Genomic DNA, 21,397 nt, shown 5'->3' with positions numbered 1-21,397 from the left:
TTGAGCAATTAAACAATAAAAAAATTCTTTTTTTAATGTCTGTTTTAGATATCATAAAAGTAGAAGATATAAGCTTTCAAAAAAGTCCTCACTCATTATTATATCTTTATTAGCAACCGAAATATAAAACTTTTCGCCAAGCGTAAAATTCTCAAAGGTGGGCAAAATCTGCTGAGCGGCACTGTACCTAGCCCGGAATTGTACAGATCGCAGAGTGTACAGGGTTTTTTGTACAGACCGCGATTGGTACAAGGCCTTTTGTACAGAGCTGAAATTCCCGGGCTTTGTACAGAAATTTTTGTACTGAGCGAGCTCGGTACAACGTGTTTTGTACAATGTCGTCGAAATGATTTTTCGTGTACAGAGTCGATCGAAATATTGTTTATTATTTACTCTTAATCGATGATTCTATCAAGTGAATGACGATAAACTTTATTTATGAATTCAAAACTAGCATTAGCATTATTATTTAACGGAACTACTAATTTTTTTTCATCTCTAATTGTTAAAACGTCATACTTTTTTAAACGCCGATAATCACTGGAATTTTTTTTATCTTTATTTTTTGACTCCAACACTTTTTCAATTAATTCATTATAAGCTTTTACGTTACTTATTGAAACAGAGTTTTCCGCAATCTCTAGTGCACTTAGTTTACTTTCAAAATCTTTTTTCATTTCGGTATAATCCATGATAAGTTTCAATTGGCAATAATGTACCTTCGAGTAAGGTTTCTATTATACTAAATTATTTACTCGAAGGTACATTATTGCCAATTGAAACTTATCATGGATTATACCGAAATGAAAAAAGATTTTGAAAGTAAACTAAGTGCACTAGAGATTGCGGAAAACTCTGTTTCAATAAGTAACGTAAAAGCTTATAATGAATTAATTGAAAAAGTGTTGGAGTCAAAAAATAAAGATAAAAAAAATTCCAGTGATTATCGGCGTTTAAAAAAGTATGACGTTTTAACAATTAGAGATGAAAAAAAATTAGTAGTTCCGTTAAATAATAATGCTAATGAAAGTGTAAAATATTTTGTGCATAATGATGAAATTTTCGAATTACTGAAATCTTGCACATAGTTTTACTGGCCATGGTGGTGTACACAAAATGCATAATAATTTAAAGGACAAATATGCTAATATTACTCGCCAAGTGATTTTATTGTTTTTAAGTGGGTGTGAGACGTGTATTAAAAAGAGAGCACATCCAAAAAAAGGTGTTGTTGTCAAACCGATTTTAACAAAAGAAGCTTACGCTCGAGACCAAGTTGACCTTATGGATTTGCAATCTAGCAAAGACGGAGAATATAAATTTATTTTCAATTATCAGGATCATTTGACGAAATATACAATATAATATTGAAGCCTCTTAAAACAAAAACAGCTGTAGAAGTTTGTTATAATTTGATCGACGTATTCTGCATCTTCGGCGCTCCAGCGATATTGCAATCGGATAATGGACGAGAATTTGTGAATTCCATAATTAACGAACTTCAAATAATGTGGCCTGATTTAAACCTGGTACATGGCAAACCTCGCCATTCGCAAAGCCAAGGTAGTGTAGAAAGATGCAATCGAGATATTGAAGACATGATCCGTGCTTGGATGATCGATAACAACACATGTAAGTGGAGCGAAGGTTTGCGCTTTTGCCTTCTGAGGAGGATTTAGAAAATGCGACAAATTCTCTTTTTGAAAATGAAGAGAATGGTGAAGAAATTTTGGAGTGTAATACTGAAAGCGAAGCAAACGTTAACGATCTAAGTAGACTACATGAAAATATAAATAAAAATCGACAATTGGCTGTTGACGGTCTTCAACAACAAGCGAAGCGGATGAAGATGGCAAGTGATGCTCAGTTTTTAACTTTGGAGACAGGGCACAACGTCACTATTCCGATACCTGATGTTGATAGAAGTAAAACTGATCTTCGAAATCTCATTGGTAAGTTATGTATTTTTTGTTAACTGAAAAAAAAATTATGAAGTAAACAGAGATATTTATTTAAATTCAAAATAATAATAATAATAATAATAATAATAAAAGTAATAATATTGATAATATCTATTCTAATAATAATAATATCTATTCCTGTCATAGGTGTTATCATGGAAGTGACTGATGACAATTACTATAAAGTTGGAACAAAGGATGGAGTTCTTGCTCAATTGTTTAATACAAACCAGTTAGCCCCAAACAAGCAATAATTTTTTGAAAATTGAAGACGTACCACATCGTACAATCTCTGTAAGATCAGCAAATAATAAGACATCATTAAGTGGAGGACAAGGTTTTGTCAAATGTTCTTGTCTTACAAAATGTTATACTATGAAATGTGCTTGTAAGAGAAAAAATGTTTTATGCAATTCGAGATGCCATAATTCAATGAGTTGTAAAAATAAATAGTGTATTGTAATAATTATAATTTTAACAAATAATTTTAAAGTTCAAAAACAATGCTGGCAATCGAGTAATTCGTTGTTAATGTGCGTTTATGCGGAAGATATGTAATATTGCATTCAAAAAATTTTCTAATTTTTTTTAACTGTCAAAATGTAGTTAAAAGATGTAGTTGATACAATAGTTGATTTTCACTCTGAAATGAATTCAAGGGCCGATTATTAATTGTTTTTTATTTTTATTATTTAATAAATTTGTGGCTTAAATATGGTAATTATTTCTCTTTTTTCTCGTTCAATTTAATTTTTTAACATTTATAATATTTAAAAAGTAAAGAAAGTCGATTAAGAGTAAATAATAAACAATATTCCGATCGAATATCTGTACACGAAAAATCATTTCGACGACATTGTACAAAACACGTTGTACCAAGCTCGCTCAGTATAAAAATTTCTGTACAAAGCCAGGGAATTTTAGCTCTGTACAAAAGGCCTTGTACCAATCGCCGTCTGTACAAAAAACCCTGTACACTCCGCGATCTGTACAATTCCGGGCTTGGTATATACGTAACATATACACAGAGAAAATCTGAAAGCTGTTCTCCGCACAGCACTCAATGCTCTGCAGAAAATAATCACTACTTTTTTTGACAGTAATCAGAGTTTCGTTTCATATTAGTAGACAACAGATTATTAAGAGCTACAAATATAGCAATAAATTCTGTGGACGAAGTCGTGACTGCTTTTCTTACAGCTCTGAGTACTGTGTAGAAATATTTTTTGGAATTTAGAAAACAAAGGAACGTTTAACTTCAATTAAAAAGAAGATAGTCATGGTTTTTTTTTGTCAAATATTTATTTTAATTGGCATGTATATAAACGGTTAATGAATAACAAAAATAAAGAAATGAAAGCTTTAAAAAGTCTATAACTTTGGAATTTATTAAAAATAGTTTACCATCATTTTTATCACTTTATATATTATATATTAACCTTTATGGGACTGATGAGGTACCCGGGTACCTTTTGCATTTTCAAATTGATTTTTTTATAATTTTTAAAATCGTATCGATTTTTTGACATCTCAAATTTATACATGCAAAGTGTTTTAATATTATTTATAATGTACCTTTTTTATTTATTTATTCGGAAATAATAAACAAAGTTTCTTCACCCTTAAAAGGCGGAGAAGACACGCGGGTACCTCTATACATTTCATGCAGATAAATGCAGTAATTTCTTTTAAAAAATTATGAAAAATTACTTTAAACCATTTTTATAGTAATGCACATAATTTTTTTTAATAAAATATGTAATTTAGTTACTGTAGTTAAAAAAATATTTTCATAAGAAATCGTCAATTTTTAACTTAAAAATTACCATAAAAATAAAGTTTGAATAGAATTAACACCTATGTATTAAAAATGTATTTTAAATAATAAAAAATAAATTTCTTACTTTTTTATATTTGATTTCATAAATAATCTGCCTAAATATGTACTTGTTTTGCAATCTAGCAAATAGTATATACGCGGATACTATTCAATGAAATTGTGAATATATACAAATAATACGTGTAATGGACAATTTTAATTAAAAACTATTGCGTTTTTAAAATTTTTCAAAGTTATATAGCAAATAAAGTGATTATATTATAATAAAATAATAAATATTTATTTTTAAAATAAATTATTATAGATAAATTTTAAATATTATTTGTCTTTTATAAGTTTTGAGTTTATTAATTAAAAGTAATTTGTTTAATATTATTAAAATTTATTATTTCTTATTTAATTAAATATAAATAATTTTAGTCAAATACAGTAGAGCCGCCAACGTACACGATTCCTATGTGCACGTTCCTTGGACATGCACGCTAGTTTTATTTCCAATATCTGCCAACGAGCACGGTGGCGCTACTATTAAGAGGCAATTTTCAGTACTGTAAATTATGGAAGATAAGTAATTCAAAAAAAGATGCACAAGTATGAATGAATTCTGAAAATAAATAATTAATAATTATATTTTATTATGCATATTATATTATGTATATTATATTATTATATAATATTATTATATTATAATAGTATACTATTTATAATATATTATAAAATTTTACGAAATTTCAACGGTTAATATAATATAATAAGATATATTTATTTATGGAAAATAATTTAATTTCCAGGAATTAAAAAACTTTAAATTAAAAAATTGAACTGCAGCTGAAGTTCACATTTATAATTTATTAATTAAATATCTGAAGATTTTAAATTGAAAATTCTATAAATCTTATATTATAAATTTAACAAATTTCCAAAAGCGACATCGACACCATCCTTGGAAAATCTATTTTCACTTATTTCCAAATAAATCAAAATAGTTTGACATATGCTTTTAGAAAATCTTACATACTGTTTTTTCTAACTTGTTTTTTCAATTTTAACCCGAAAAAGGGGATATTTCGCAATTTTAAGCAATTTTTGACGAATTTTTGTATATATATACCTATAAAATTACTTTATTTTTAAAAACTAACTTAAAAACAATTTTTTACAAATTTTTTGTTTTCTTTATTATTTATTGTTGTTTTTCAAATTTTTAGTTGCGAACCTATAATATTGTGCCTAATTTTAAGTGTCATTTAAATAAATTGTTTTTAACCAAAAAATTATAACATTTCTTATTTTATTATTTAGTATTCTGCTAATTTCCAACGATTTGATATGCTTGTTAAATGCAACTGGTCTCAATGGAGAAAGGCTCAAAATTTTTTAGATGCCTTTTGGAAGAGATGGTTGAAGGAATATTTACCCACATTATTGCCACGGCAAAAGTGAACAACAGAAAGCAATCCATTAGAAATAGGCGACGTAGTATTAATAGCAAATACTTAAGAACCAAGAAACTCATGGCCAAAGGGAGTAATTGAGAAGGTGTATTCTGGTACAGACGACCGCATTCGCGCAGTAACAGTAAGAACTGCAAAGGGTACTTTTATCCGATCAGCTAATAAGTTAATTCGTTTGATAATGGCATGAGAAGTACAAGTACCTTGATCCTTGTACTTGGGTGAAGAATTGTAAAGAATGAAATTTTGATTTGTATTTGTTCATAAATTTGTGTTTCAATGTTATTGAATTTGTTTGTTCTTTAAAGTATAATAAATTCATGACCCGAATAGCTGAACTGTATAGGCATTCAGTGGGTGAATGAAAGGCTGAACTGTTGAGACATTCAGAGGGCAGTGTCCAAGTTAGCCCCGTGAGGGGAAGCACTATACCCCCACTCTACCGGCCGGGACCGAACTAGTGCCTTGAGTGAACAAGGCACCGCGGGGGGCCTGAGCAGCGTTCTCGGGCCTAATGACATTTTATATTCATGGCCCCTAATGAGTTTTTCATGAAAATTAAAAATTTTTAATTTTTTTTAACATATTCACATTCCTCATAATTTCACGATTACGAGCATGTGTTGTCCCAATTAAAAATGCTAATATTTAAAATGTTTATAATTTTTATTGAATTATGTCGCCTGAATCCCCCAGTATCGATCTAATCATGATCCCGAATAACTTTTTTAATAAAAATTAAATCTTTTTAAATATCAACATTTTTACCCCTCATTTTTTTGCGATTTGGGATCATGATTAGATCGATACTGGGGGATTCAGGCGACATAATTCAATAAAAATTATAAACATTTTAAATATTAACATACATTAAATTAAACTAAGGGTTCAAGTAAAAAACATCATAATGCAATTTTTGGGTGTACTTCCGAAGTAGGGGTACCTCCCATCTTAATGAAACTTGGTATACTAACGTATTTTGGTGCGCTGATTACGAAAATGATATTGAAAAATGGCGTAAATTTGATTATCATGGTAAAAACCATAAAAACACCATAAAATCATGGTTTTTTACGATTATCTCGTAAAAAACAAAAAATTTCGAAAAAAGTTTTAGACAAAAGTTGTAGATCTCAAAAAAACACACATTTTATGCTTTATGCATTTTTTACCAAAAGTCATTATTTTTCGAGAAAAATCCAAAAAAGCGAGCAGTACCTTACGCGTACGAAGGCCGTGTTTACTATTTTGCGTTTACCGCTGCTGTAGACTCCACCCCACAATTTCCGCAAATTACTTTCGGACCATTTTTCTCGAAAAATAATGACTTTTGGTAAAAAATGCAGAAAACATAAAATGTGTGTTTTTTTGAGATCTACAACTTTTGTCTAAAACTTTTTTCGAAATTTTTTGTTGTTACGAGATAATCGTAAAAACCATGATTGTATGGTGTTTTTTATGGTTTTTACCATGATAATCAAATTTGCGCCAATTTTCACTATCATTTTCGTAATCAGCGCACCAAAATACGTTAGTATACCAAGTTTTATTAAAATCGGAGTTACCCCTACTTCGGAAGTATATCCACATTTTTAATTGGGACAACACATGCTCGTAATCGTGAAATTATGAGGAATGTGAATATGTTAAAAAAAATTAAAAATTGTTAATATTAAAAAATTTTATAATTTTCACGAAAAACTCATTAGGGGCCATAAATATAAAATGTCATTAGGCCCGAGAACTCTGCTCAGGCCCCCCGCGGTGATTTGTTCACTCAAGGCACTAGTTCGGTCCCGGCCGGTAGAGTGGGGGTATAGTGCTTCCCCTCACGGGGCTAACTTGGACACTGCCCATTACGGTAATATTACCATGATGCGGATATTTTAATATAACTTAAGGCTAATTTAATGCCCTAATGACGAATTTAATGCTCGGCATTTTCTTTAAAAAACTTGTGGACAAGCTAGCTTAACATTAAGGTGGCTTGTCCACACAATGAAGGAGCACTCGTAGGAAGGTCTACTATAGGTCAAAATTTAGGGCTTTTTTAAGGCTCCGCAATGCTCTATTGACGAATTTAATGCCGGCATAATTTCGCCAAATATTTGCAAAAAATCAATTTTTACTTGATATCAGTTTATCCACACAATGAAGGAACACTCGTAGAAAAGTCTACTATAGGTAAAAATTTAGGGCTTTTTTAAGGCTCTTCAATGCTTTATTGCCGAATTTAATGCCAGCATAATTTCGCGAAATATTTGCAAAAATTCAATTTTTACTTGATATCAGTTTGTCCACACAATGAAGGAGCACTCATAGGAAGGTCTACTATAGGTCAAAATTTAGGGCTTTTTTAAGGCTCTTCAATGCTTTATTGCCGAATTTAATGCCAGCATAATTTCGCGAAATATTTGCAAAAATTCAATTTTTACTTGATATCAGTTTGTCCACTTCCACGAAAAAAGTTTTTATATATGCTAACATTTAGAGCTCAATTAGGGCTAATTTAGTACCACATGCAAAAATTTAGGGCCCTTTACCTATTTAAAGTAACCCTTCGTACTGCTAGCTTGACGTCAAGCTGGATCTGAATTAGTAGTTTTCTACTAATGAAAGAGTGCGTATTCGTTTACTAATTGAATTAGTAACAGTTATGACTAATTTGTAGTAAAAAAAACTACTAACTGCTAGTAGAAAACTACTAATTTATGGACTAAGTCGTATTTTTTACTATTTCAAATTAGTAAGCCGATTTACTCCATGAATTAGTAGTTTTTTTTACTAAAAATTAGTAAAAACTGTTACTAATTCAATTGGTAAACGAATACGCACTCTTTCATTAGTAGAAAACTACTAATTCAGATTTACAGAGTAGGGTTCTCAACTAAGACTATTTAAATTTTTCAAAAACCACCCCTAAGTTCAAAAAAACATCCCCAATTATTAAAACTTGATTTAACCAAACAATAATCATATAGGACTTAGGAGCTAAATTAGTGTTCTTCAATAGCACTAAATTGACTTTTTAAAAATGCACTCCCAAGCACCCCAACCATGTAACTGATAGAAAACCAAACACAAAACCTACCCTCAAATAATTCAAACTTAATATTTTCAAAAAACAAACAAATACACATACATACACATTTCTAAAACTACCCCTGAGTAGTTCTAACTCAATTTTTTCAAAAAACAAGTACTAAGAAATTAAGGTTAATATAAGGCTCTTAAATAGAACTAAATAAATGTTCAAAAGTTATCCACTAATTTTAAAAACTACACATGAGTATTTCAAACTCAATTTTTTCATGAAAAAGTACTTAGGAATATAGGGATAATTTATGTCTCTTTACGAGCACCGAATTGGATATTCAAAAATGATCCACCAACTTCAAAAAACCACCCCTGAGAAAATCAAAATCAATTTTTTCAAAATCAAGTAATTAGAAATTTAGGGCTAATTTAGGGTTCTTAAATAGCACTAAATTAGATGTTCAAAAATGATCCACCAATTTCAAAAACTACCCCTGAGTACTTCAAACTCAGTTTTTACAAAAAACAAGTACTTTGGAATATAGGGCAAATTTAAGGCTCGTTATTATAGCACTAAATTGCATTTTCAAAAACGATCCACCAACTTCAAAAACTTCGCCTCAGTAGTTCAAAAATTTCTTTTACATTTTTATATCGAAAATAACGATTTTTAATAAAAAAATTAATTTTTTTAAACTGTGAAAGCTATTATTTTTACTTTTTTTTATTTTTACATACCTGAAAATAGTAAGAATATTTTGCAAAAAAAAATTTCGAGTAGTCATTCAAAAAGGGTAATCAGGTTATCAGTAAAACATTTTGCAAAGTATTTTAGTAGTATTTCCATGTATGTAAATATAAAAAAAGTAGAACAACGGGTCTAAAGTTAAAAAAAATAATTTGTTTATAAAAAAATCGTTATTTTCTATAAAAAAATTCAAAAATAAATTTCTGAACTAGTCGGGGGTAGTTTTTAGGTTTGGTAGATCATTTTTAAACAGCCAATACAGTGCTATTTACGAGCAATAAATAAGCAAGTAATTCTTAAGTGCTTATTTTAAAAAAAAATCGTTTAGACTTGCAAAGGTAGTGTTAAATTTGGCATAAAAGCATTTAAGAGTTTTAAATAAGCCCTAAATTTTAACACCTAGAAGACCTTCCTAAGAGTATTCCTTCAATGTTTGGACAAACTAATATAGCGTTAAATTTGGATTTTTGCAATTATTTCGCGAAATTATGCCGGCACTAAATTTGGCAATAGAGCATTGCGGGGCCTTAAAAAAGCTCTAAATTTTGACCTATAGTAGACCTTCCTACGAGTGCTCCTTTATTGTGTGGACAAACTGATATTAATGTAAAAATTTAATTTTTGCAAATATTTCGCAAAATTATGCTGCCATTAATTCGTCAATAAAGCATTGAAGAGCTTTAAAAAAGCCCTAAATTTTGACCTATAGTAGACCTTCCTATGAGTGCTCCTTCATTGTGTGGACAAACTGATATCAAGTAAAAATTAAATTTTTAATTATTTCGCGAAATAATGCCGGCATTAAATTCGGCAATAGAGCATTGAGGAGCCTTAAAGAAGCCCTAAATTTTGACCTATAGTAGACCTTTCTACGAGTGTTCCTTCGTTTTTTGGACAAACTGTTGTAATGTAAAACATGAATTTTTGCAAATAATTCGTGAAATAATGCCGGCATTAAATTCGGCAATAGAGCATTCAAAAGCCTTAAAAAAGCCCTAAATTTTGACCTATAGTAGACCTTCCTACGAGTGCTCCTTCATTGTGTGGTCAAGCCAGCTTAATGTTAAGCTAGCTTGTCCACAAGTTTTTTAAAGAAAATGCCGAGCATTAAATTCGTCATTAGGGCATTAAATTAGCCCTTAATTTTCAAATAGGTTTTATCCAGATCGGACAATGTGGACAAGCCAGGTTAACGGACCTTTTAAACTTTAAATCTTTGGTGGCACGGGTTAATATTCATTAATCGATCTGTCTTTGTCCAAAGGTAATTTTTTGACATTTTTAAGTGAATTCCTGTCGGCGACCTAAGAAATTCCAAATTTCAAAAACTAAGGACCACCCTAATATATATATCCAGATAACCAGCGTACTAGTACGGTGCAAGTACAATACGAGTACGGCATACTCGTATTGTACTAGTATTTTACCAGCCATCTATCTCCGCACAGTACCAGGTATACTGTACTAGTACTGCGTACCGGCATGCAATATTGGTACACTGAAAAAAATGATTGGCTGGGACACCTAGTTTTTCTTGGGTAAAAGATTATTGGTTGCAGCGACTAATAAAAAGTTTATACTAACTGCAGCAGATAGTTGCAGTGGCTATTTTAATTGGTTCTACGTAAAATGGATAATGCAACTATTATTTAATTGTCACAACCAATGAGTTGGCCAGGATAACCATCTTGCAACTCGAGCTAGAAAAAGGTCCAAAATGTTGGCTGGGACAACCAACGAGTATGCCAAGACGTATGCCCAGCGCAAGCGCTAAAATTGATGCGCCTGGGTCCGTGCGTATGAAATTATTAAGGTATCTATGACGCTATTGTGGCGTCACTCGGTCATTTGTCTACGGGCGTGTCTATTGGACAGTTGGTGACATTGTTCCACGTCATTCAGTTTGCAGAAAATTTGTTTGTTTTTAATGTTCATAATTATTAACATTTTTATACGTAAATATAATTGTGAAGTGTAATTCGTGATTGATGAAGAGTGTAGTCTTCCCGTTTTCGGTGACATCGATAGAATATTTTGCAACGAGAGCGGAAACGTGTGTTTTGTTTATAACGAGTATTATACAATAGGATTCGACGAAACTATGCATTCTTATGAAGTAATATTAAATGGACGCTCAAAAACTATTTTTTATCCCTCAGGCACAAAATCGAGTCTTTTTCATGTCTGTTAAGAGGGCGTAAAATGACTCATTGCTATAACCTGTTAAACATTAATTCTTATCTGCCCTAGGGCGTAAAAGCAGGTCAATAATAGAAAATCCGGTCAAAAATGAGTATATATTAATAGGAACAAAATTACTTTTGACTTACGTAGTATTTTAATTTCTCATAGTCCAGAAACGCAGAATGGTTAGTACATTCTGTAATAAGATGAAAAGAGACAGACATATCTATTCTGCGCAAGTCAATAATCACGTGACACCTGTAACCTAGCTTATACTGAATGTCGACAATACAAAATGGCTGCCTTCTCGAGTTTGTACGCAGAGTGTTGCGGACCCTTTTAATAATTTTAAACTAATAATAATATTAAATCGCGCGCGTGTTTTACGAGAACAAACTTTTAACAAAATGAGTGCAAGTGATATTCCCCTCGAAATTTGCGAACTCGCTGATGAAGCATTAGCAGATATTCTGCCGGATAAATCGAAAAAGATCTACGAAACAACCTACACCACGTTCACAAATTGGAAATCTTCAAACGGAATAAAGGAAACGAATGAGACGGTACTTCTCGCATATTTTAAAACATTGTCCGATAAATATAAACCAACAACTTTGTGGTCTATTCATTCACAATTAAAATCTATGATTCAATTGAACGAAAAAGTCAATATCGAGAAATTCGTAGAAGTAATAGCGTTTATGAGAAAGAAATCGCACGGATACATACCGAAGAAGGCTAAAGTATTTTCGGCGGAGCAAGTGGAAACTTTTTTAAAAACTGCCCCTGATGATCATCATTTATGCGACAAGGTAAAAATAAAAAATGTTATTTAAAATGAATGAATAATAAAATAAATAGATAAATAAAATAAATAATAAATAAAATATTTAATAAAATAAATATATAAATAAAATAAATAATAAATAAATAAAATGTTTAATAAAATAAATAAAATAAATAATAAACAAATAAAATTAATAGATAAATAAAATATTTAATAAAATAAATAAATAAACTCTTTCATAAAATAACAAACTCGTATTTACAGGTTGTTATCATCTTTGGAATTTTCGGTGCTCTTCGGGGTAGTGAACTTGTTAATGTAAAAGTACAAGATGTTGAACGGCAAGGAAATCTGTATCTTGTCAAAGTTCCAGTTACAAAAACAATGAAACCGCGATCATTCACTATCACTGGTAACTATTGCTCTCACCTTCAGAAGTATATAGACCTTCGGCCAAAACATACTCAAAGCGACAGATTCTTTTTAAACTTCCAAAAAGGAAAATGTACCATCCAGGTAAAAATAATTATTACTATTAAAATATATTTAGTTAATACTCATATCAATTTATATATTAATATAATTTACAGGTGGTTGGAAAAAATAAAATAAAAGGTGTTCCAAAAAAAATGGCTGAGTTCCTGAAGTTACCAAACGCTAATGAATTCACTGGCCATAGTTTTAGGAGATCTTCCGTCACAATTCTAACTGACGCTGGAGGTGATTTATTAACTGTAAAGAATCTCGGCGGGTGGAAAAGTAGTGCAGTCGCGGAAGGATATATAGAAGAATCTATGCTGAAGAAAAAGCAAATTGGCTCTATTTTCTGTAAAGCAATAGATTTGATGCCTTCAACATCGGGATACGCACGAACCAACGAGTCACAAAATAAGGATTCCGAAACTCCTGTACCACCTAAACGCCGCAAGAACAATCCCGAGAGCGATTATCAAGATTCGAAAACTTTGCCAAATAATACTCTCCAAGAAAAAAACCTGAATTTCCAAAATTGCAATATCACGATCAATTTTCAGTAAATTTCACTGACGTGTAAATGACAATTTTTGAAATTTCAATATTTTTTTTATGATTTCTTAATTTATTTTTAAAATAAAAAACCGAAATAGAAAATCTTTTAAATATTACAGTCAATTCCATGTTTTCAGCTGTGTATAAGCTTCTATAAATGAATTGAACTACTACTACTTCGATTTAAGATTTATGTTGATCTCGTTTAATTGATAAAAGCGCGCAATTAAAAATTATCTTTACTACGTTAAAAATAAGATTTATATTTAATACGTTGATTATTTATAAAAAAAGAAAAGAATATGTTTAAAAATTACCAAAAACTATTTAATATTTCAAAGATTAAAATGTGTTCCTAGATTTAAACCTTGTAATAAAAAATGTGTTCAATAAAATAAGTAAATAAATATTTTTCAACTATAAATAATTCATATTTTTTAACAGAATCCCAAAAATTTTACCATTTAATTTCATTCTTTTTAGTAAATATATGTTTTCGATTCGGGGACTTCGATAAAATGCCAAAAAAGGTTATGTTGTTTTGTTGATATTAATATTTTTAATTCTTTTGAGTTGGTTGTTTTGTGGTCAGGGGGCTTCGCTCCCCCGAACCCCCCGACCGGGGCTCTGCCCCTGGACCCCGTCGGGGGGAAACCCCCCGAACCCCCCGCGCGATCAAACTCTTTTGAGCATTTGATAATGGTTTTATGACAAATTCGTATGTAAGTGAAGAACATTTTTCTTTTTTAACCTACGGTAGCTTAACCAATTTTATTTTCCAGAATTCAATTTTGTGCCTTTGGGATAAAAAATATCGTAAGCAACACGTGGCCGCGCCATTTAATTACTCGACTGATGTTTGTACGCACTCGTCTTCGGCTTGGGCGCCTGCGGCGCCCGCGCCTATGACTCGTGCTACAAACATCAGTCTCGTAAATAAATGGCTGCTCTTGGCCACTTGTCTCTTAATATACTATTAATAGGGGACTTAATGTCGTTCCGTCCTGTTATGAATGTTAGATTGTCAGACAAAGTGTATGTGTCATTTAGGCATGCTGTGTAAATAAGTGTAAATAATTAGTGTATAAAATAATGCGATAAATATGAAAAAATTGTAATAATATTACTGATATCCTTATTATTATAATTAAATAAAACATTAATTGAATATTGTTTGTAATAATTTTTTTCACCCAGATACCCAATTTTGTACTCTAAATCTGAATTATTAAAAATGTTTACAAATTAGAATTTGTGACTCACCTTTTGCTTTAGAATTGGTAAAATTTTACTAATTATTAGTAACGTTTACTAAAAATTAACAAAATTTTATTAATTTAAAAGCAAACAGTGAGTCACTAATTCAAATTAGTAAACATTATTTTTAATTAAAATTTAGAAAGTAATATATAATTTTACCAAATTAAATTATTCTCGTTACCAAATAGATAGGGTACATTTCCAATTAAAAAGTGTTGAATTAACTAATTATTTTGGTATACGATCAATTTCATTAGACACTGTAACTATTATGCTCGTTGTATATTCTAATGTAGTTGCTTAAGGCACCTAAGCTTAAAGGTCTTCTGCCTACTGAGATGGCCAGTGCAGCCAACTCGAAGGTACTATAACCATTATTGTAGTTATGTACACTAACATAGTCTCTTGAGGCACCCAAGCTTAAAGATCTTTTGCCTACTGAGCTAGCCGCTGCAGCCAACTCGAAGGCACTATAGCCATCATTGTAGTTATGTACACTAACATAGTCTCTTGAGGCACCTCAAGCTTAAAGGTCTTTTGCCTACTGAGCTGGCCGCTACAGCCATCTCCAAGTCAGCTATTAAAAATGGATGTCACAACCAAGAAATTGGACGGCGCCCCAGTAACCAACAAAATTGGGTAGCACAACCATTTTACGCGTTGACCCAGCCAAACATTTCTTTCAGTGTAGAATACAAGTACTATACGAGTACGACGCATACTGAAAGTCTTTTGTGACTTAATATAACGTACCGTTATTGAACTGGTATAATATTAGTATGCTGTATAAAGTAAAAAATTATATACCTCCCCCTCTCTCCTTCTTCAATAGTATTTTAATTTATTATTAAAAGGAAAATTTTTGGGAGGACTAAAATAATAATAATTCATTTTTATTTATTTTTTTTATCCAATAATTTTTTTTATTTATATAATATGTGTCTATGCATATATTATATAAAAATGTAACTTGTATTCTCACTAATCTTATGGAATATCCAATGTTTTATAATATTCTAATTAATTAACATTATTAAGTACATATAAAATAAGACTTTTTTTAGTTTTCGGAATGGTTTCCAATGTATTTTTGTGTGCTGAACACGATTCCGGGTTCCAAAATTGCGTATCACGTCAGGATTTTGAGTAAAGAGGGGTTAAAGTTTCCCAAAAAAGTATTTTTGAGGGTTTTCATTATTTTGTTTCTCCTTAACCCAAAGTGCTAGACACTTCTATATAGGCTTAAATTAAAACTTAGATCGTACACTTTACGACCCATATACGCAAGATTTAAAAAAAATTTGAAATTTAAAAAAAAATGTGGGTAAATACCACAAAAACCGTACTTTTAAGGTAAATGATTTCAGTATCACAGAAAAAACTTAGTCTCATTTTGATATGCAGCAAAAATGAGTCAATGCTAAACGACATAGACAGTGGCGCCACCAACCTGACTCACTTTTGCTGCATATCAAAATGAGTAGCATACGCTATCACTTTGAGTTCAGGTTTTTTCTGTGATTTTTCTCTCCTCAACCTAACGTGCTAGAGACTTCTGTATAAGCTTAAATTAAAGTTTAGATCATCTTGATCTTCAATTTGAAAAAATGGAGATAATGACCCCAATAATCTTTTTGGGTGACTTGAACCTAATTTTTTTTCAACACTTTTTTTATCTTGTGCACACGGAAAAAAATATTGTGCTAAATTTACATGAAGCACTGCTGCTCTTTTCGCTAGACACTATGTGTTGTAAAAATCGTTTTTTAAAAAAGAGATTTATTCATGAAAACGTGTATTCATTGCTTGAATTTACTTGTTGCGGTAATAGGAAAAGATATATACTAATTCAGTCTCATCAGTATACTATAACATTTAAAACTCATGAAAGAAATGCTCTCCAACTCCATATGTAAAATTTGCTCGAAATCCATTCGCTTCTCGGTTGGATTTCTTGCTAATGGGACTGGGACCTGTGACGCATGCGCATTCAATGCAGCAAGTATGATATGTCTATCATACTTGCTTAGTTGTCACTAAGTAAAACTTCTGTGCATGCGCACTTCGTTTGTATCTCAATTGCAAGATGTCCATCCGAAAAGCGCATAGATATTTCACATTAAAGTAAGCGATACTATGAGCGCATGGATTTGTCTATATTAAAGTGTAAGGTATAAGCTTTAATTTAAGCCTATATAGAAGTCTCTATCATGTCAGGTTAAGGAGAAAAAAAAATACTGAAAACCCTCAAAAACACGGTTTTTGGAGAATTTACCCCCACTTTACTCAAAATCCTGACATGATACGCAATTTTGGAACTCGGGATCATGTTCAGGACACAAAAATACATTGAAAACCACTCTGATATCTCAAAAAAAAGATATTGTAGTCCTGTGGTATTAATGGACTATTTATACAGGCACCGAACTGGTACGTACATACATAACACAGGCACACAAAAAAAAAGTTGTCTGTTTCTTGAACTAGACATATATTTCCTATAGTATTTTGGACCGCTGAAACCGAATCTGAGCTCAGAATTGCTCCATCACCCTCAGTTTTTTTTTAAATCGACCAAAACCACCCTTAAACGGGCAAATTCACACTTCGCAGATAAAAAATAAATCAACTTAGTTTTTAAAAAAATCGAATTTTACATCTACGAAACTTTGCTCCACTAACTCAAAAACAAAGCCAGCATTGATCCAGCACCCCTAAATTTTTTTAATTGAAAAAACTACCCCTAATCTAAAGAATCAAATTCAGGAGATAAAACAATAAAATATCTGATTGACAAATTTTATAACCAGAAATTTTTACTCCAGCAATGCAGAAACAAAGCCAGAAATGCTCCCTCACCCCCTAAATTTTTTTTAAATCGAAATACCACCCTTAAATAGTAAAATTCAAATTTAAGAAGTAAAAAAATATTATATTACCGCCTTTTTTTAAATACAGGACCTTACATGTATGTAGTTTTGCTCTACTAACGCAAAAAATAAAGCCAGCATTGATCCATCACCCTCTGAATTTTTTTAAATAGAAAAAACTACCCCTAAAATCTGAAGAATGAAATTCAGGAGGAAAAACAATAAAATAACTGATTAAAAAATTTTATAATTAGGTATTTTTACTCCAGCAAGGCAGAAACAAAGCCAGAAATGCTCATTGCTGGAGTAAAAATACCTGGTTATAAACTTTTTAATCAGTTATTTTATTGTTTTACCTCCTGAATTTGATTCTTCAGATTAGGGGTAGTTTTTTCCATTTAAAAAAATTCAGAGGGTGATGGATCAATGCTGGCTTTATTTTTTGAGTTAGTAGAGCAAAACTACATACATGTAAGGTTCTGTATTTAAAAAAAGCCGGTAATATAATATTTTTTTACTTCTTAAATTTGAATTTTACTATTTAAGGGTGGTTTTTCGATTTAAAAAAAATTTAGAGGGTGAGGGAGTATTTCTGGCTTTGTTTCTGCCTTGCTGGAGTAAAAATTTCTGGTTATAAAATTTGTCAATCAGTTATTTTATTGTTTTATCTCCTGAATTCGGTGTTTTTTAAAAAATAAGTTGATTTATTTTTTATCTCCGAAGTGTGAATTTGTCCGTTTAAGGGTGGTTTTGGTCGATTTAAAAAAAAACTGAGGGTGATGGAGCAATTCTGAGCTCAGATTCGGTTTCAGCGGCCCAAAATACTATAGGAAATATATGTCTAGTTCAAGAAACAGACAACTTTTTTTTTTTGTGTGCCTGTGTAATTATTTTGTACTGGTATGAAACTAGTATAATACTGGTACTCCCAGAGTTGTAACTAGGTACGAAGAGGTCCCCCTGCAAAATCCTTCGGGGGCCCTCTTCAGGGGGCTTCATTTAAAAATTTTTGAAGATTAAAGAAAAAATTTGTGAATGTCAGAATTTTATTTCATTTATTTATTGTTTTATTTCAGTTGTGGGATAGGTGCGTTTGAATAAATATAGAACATAATTTTCAAATAACTGTTAAGCAATAATACATTTTATTAATACTTATTGCTAAATAATTACACCTTAATGTGCCTTGCTTCAATTTGAGCAAACTTATTAATGACATCGTCAATTGATAAGTCTTTTGAACTTTCGCGTTCAATTAAAAGCAGTGCGAGATTTGTTAATCGATCTTGATTCATACTGTTACGCAAGTGATTTTTTATTAAATTTAATTTGCTAAAGGACTTTTTGCATGAAGTAACTGTTACAAGTAAAGTGAAATAAATTCTCAGTGCTGTTATTACTTCGGAAAAATCACTTTCCATAAAACTATATTTGACTAATAGTGTGTTTCATTATTTGGAAAATCGATGCTTTACAGTGTACAGAGAAGTTTTTCTACCAGCCCACCTTGTCGGATTTAAATTTTTGAAAGTAATTTCTGATTCCTCGGTAAACTGTGATAACAAGTCCCATCTCTTTACACTGTTTCCAAAAAATACATATATGCTCTGTATATTAGCAAAAAAAATATTTATTTCTACTATTTCGCTGACTGCGTCATTTATGACGAGGTTTAAGTTATGACTGATACAATAAACATAAAAAGCATTCGGTTGAATTAATTTTATGTCGGCTTAAACCCCATTATAATTGCCACTCATTACACTGGCTCCATCATACCCTTGTCCGCGACATTTTTTTATATCAATTGAACTATTAGCTAATATTTTTAGTACATCATTAGTCATACTAAGAGCAGTATGAACCAGTATTTAAAAAAAACATGAAAAAATTTTCCTTAATTTGGAAGTTAAATGCTTCTCCATTTTCTTTTCTTAAGATTTTAAAGTACCCTGCTAAAAATAAAATCACAGAACGTCAAAAAATTAGTCAGGATCTCTGACGTTTTGAGACTGTTTTTGTTACGATTGCAGTCACAGAACACCACAATAAGTGAGGTTTAGTCAAAGAATCGTCAATAGTAGTCAGATTTTTTATGAGGGTCGGAGCTGACCCTTTTTTTTGGCCATACCATAAATCATTAAACCCTGTGACTATTTGTGATGTTAAATGACATTTCTTTCTATAAAATAGTTTTGAAGATTCCTGACTTACTTCTCATGAATTTTGACTACAAATATTTAAAAATTAAAAAAAATCAATATTTTATCATTAAAAAAATAAATTATCGCACAACATGTTTTTATCTTTAAGTTACACATACTTAATTATTATTTTTACAATTTATTATATTCATTTACTCCTATCGAAGAAAATCTCGCAAACGCAGGGAATCGAACTCACAACCTAACGAACGCAAACCGAATACCTAACCCCTGAGCTAAACTAACCTAACTGAGATCTTAAAAATAGAATACGGTTTTATGAAAATAGAAGAACTTATTACTTTTTTTCAATTTTATCAACATATTTTGTTGATGATTATTATTATTATTTTAAAAAAATTTTATAATTTTTAAAAATTAACAAGTAAAGTTAAAATAGGTATATTGTTAGATTGATCAAAAAACATTTGTAGTCCAATTATCATATATTAATGTATTCAATTAATAAAATTTGCTTCAGCAAATATTTAATTAAACAAAAAATTCGTATGTAAATATTATTTGAATTCGAACTTAAAAGAATATGTGTATTATAGAAATAAAATAGTCTAGAATAATAAGATACTGTCGGATTGTCTCCAGTAAACTCTGAGCGAATTTTATCAGGTTTTTCGCTCACGTTTTAGCACATTTATTACTATTATAATTAATTATAATGATAAGAATTAATTAATATGCATATATTAATTACTATATTATTCAAATTCAATTTAACATAATTCTTCCACAAATCAACTAAATAATTGCTAATTTTAATTTCTCTTTTTAGCATACTGCACTATAATTAGATGCAATATTTGGTTCAAATCAAATTTATATTGAGTGAAAACTGGATCAAATTCGCTCAGAGATTGATTGAGCGATCAATTCATATATGTATTCTATTTTACAAGAGACCAGAATGTTTTTGCTCATCTAGTTGTAAAAAAATAAACTTTTATGTGAAATAGCCAGCGATTTCTAATTTTTTTCAAATATATATATATAGAGAGTTAACACAGTGGTAAGAATAGGTTTTCAACATGTTTTACTTTCTTATAACTAAATGTAAGGAAACTAGCTTACTGTAAAATAATAAATACAAATTTGAAGTAGTGCGATTCCAAGTGAGATTTTGACTTTTTCGGAGTAGGTTAACCGATTGCAATGAAACTTTGGAATTTTGTTATATATAGTAAGACTAATCTTTAACGTAAATTTCAGCCTAAAATATTTGTTAGTTTACGAGATTTGCAATAATAACAAAAAATTTAAAACTGCTATATCTTCCGTTCTAATAAACGGATTGAGGTCTACTTTTTTTTAAAATGTCAAGGAAAATGAGAGGAATAAATCTCTTTCAGAACATTTTTTTATAATTTTACAACTAAAAAAATTATTAAATAATAATTGAATAACTTTCGCGCGACTAACTAAAATTCAATCACTTAAACGCTAAAATGATCTTACCTGTGTTTTCTTTAATGTTCCAAAGGATTTTTATTGTAAATGTAAGTTTAACTTAAGAAATTTTATTAATTTATTAGTATAAACAATTGAGATTTCTGCTAGTTGACGTGCAGACGACATTGCGCACGCAGCATTCTCACATAGCCAACTGACGTGATTCGTGGACTAAATTGGCTATGTGAGAATGCTGCGTGCGCAATGTCGTCTGCACGTCAACTAGCAGAAATCTCAATTGTTTATACTAATAAATTAATAAAATTTCTTAAGTTAAACTTACATTTACAATAAAAATCCTTTGGAACATTAAAGAAAACACAGGTAAGATCATTTTAGCGTTTAAGTGATTGAATTTTAGTTAGTCGCTCGAAAGTTATTCAATTATTATTTAATAATTTTTTTAGTTGTAAAATTATAAAAAAATGTTCTGAAAGAGATTTATTCCTCTCATTTTCCTTGACATTTTAAAAAAAAGTAGACCTCAATCCGTTTATTAGAACGGAAGATATAGCAGTTTTAAATTTTTTGTTATTATTGCAAATCTCGTAAACTAACAA

At 30.4% G+C, this 21,397-nt stretch overlaps 1 protein-coding gene across 12 annotated transcripts in view; it reads right to left on the bottom strand.

The window, feature by feature from the left end:
- The window catches only part of LOC127282162 (liprin-alpha-1), a 648,576-nt gene that overhangs the window by 24,404 nt on the left and 602,775 nt on the right, over window positions 1-21,397 (bottom strand). For 11 of the 12 annotated variants that reach the window (XM_051306264.1, XM_051306268.1, XM_051306263.1 and 8 more), the window contains one exon: window positions 4,241-4,405. The exons of the other annotated variant lie outside the window; for it this stretch is intronic. In XM_051306264.1, the coding sequence (XP_051162221.1) occupies window positions 4,256-4,405 (150 nt within the window). In that variant the 3' untranslated portion in view covers window positions 4,241-4,255. Of the gene's footprint in view, window positions 1-4,240; window positions 4,406-21,397 lie in introns of those variants that run through there. 12 annotated transcript variants of the gene reach the window in all.

The sequence above is a fragment of the Leptopilina boulardi genome, unplaced genomic scaffold, assembly GCF_019393585.1.
Source record: "Leptopilina boulardi isolate dan_hultmark-lab unplaced genomic scaffold, ZJU_Lbou_2.1 LbouV2_285, whole genome shotgun sequence".
Taxonomy (NCBI): Eukaryota; Metazoa; Arthropoda; class Insecta; order Hymenoptera; family Figitidae; genus Leptopilina; species Leptopilina boulardi.
The sequence above is the reverse complement of the archived record's forward strand: the minus strand, read 5'-3'. Positions and strand labels throughout refer to the sequence as shown.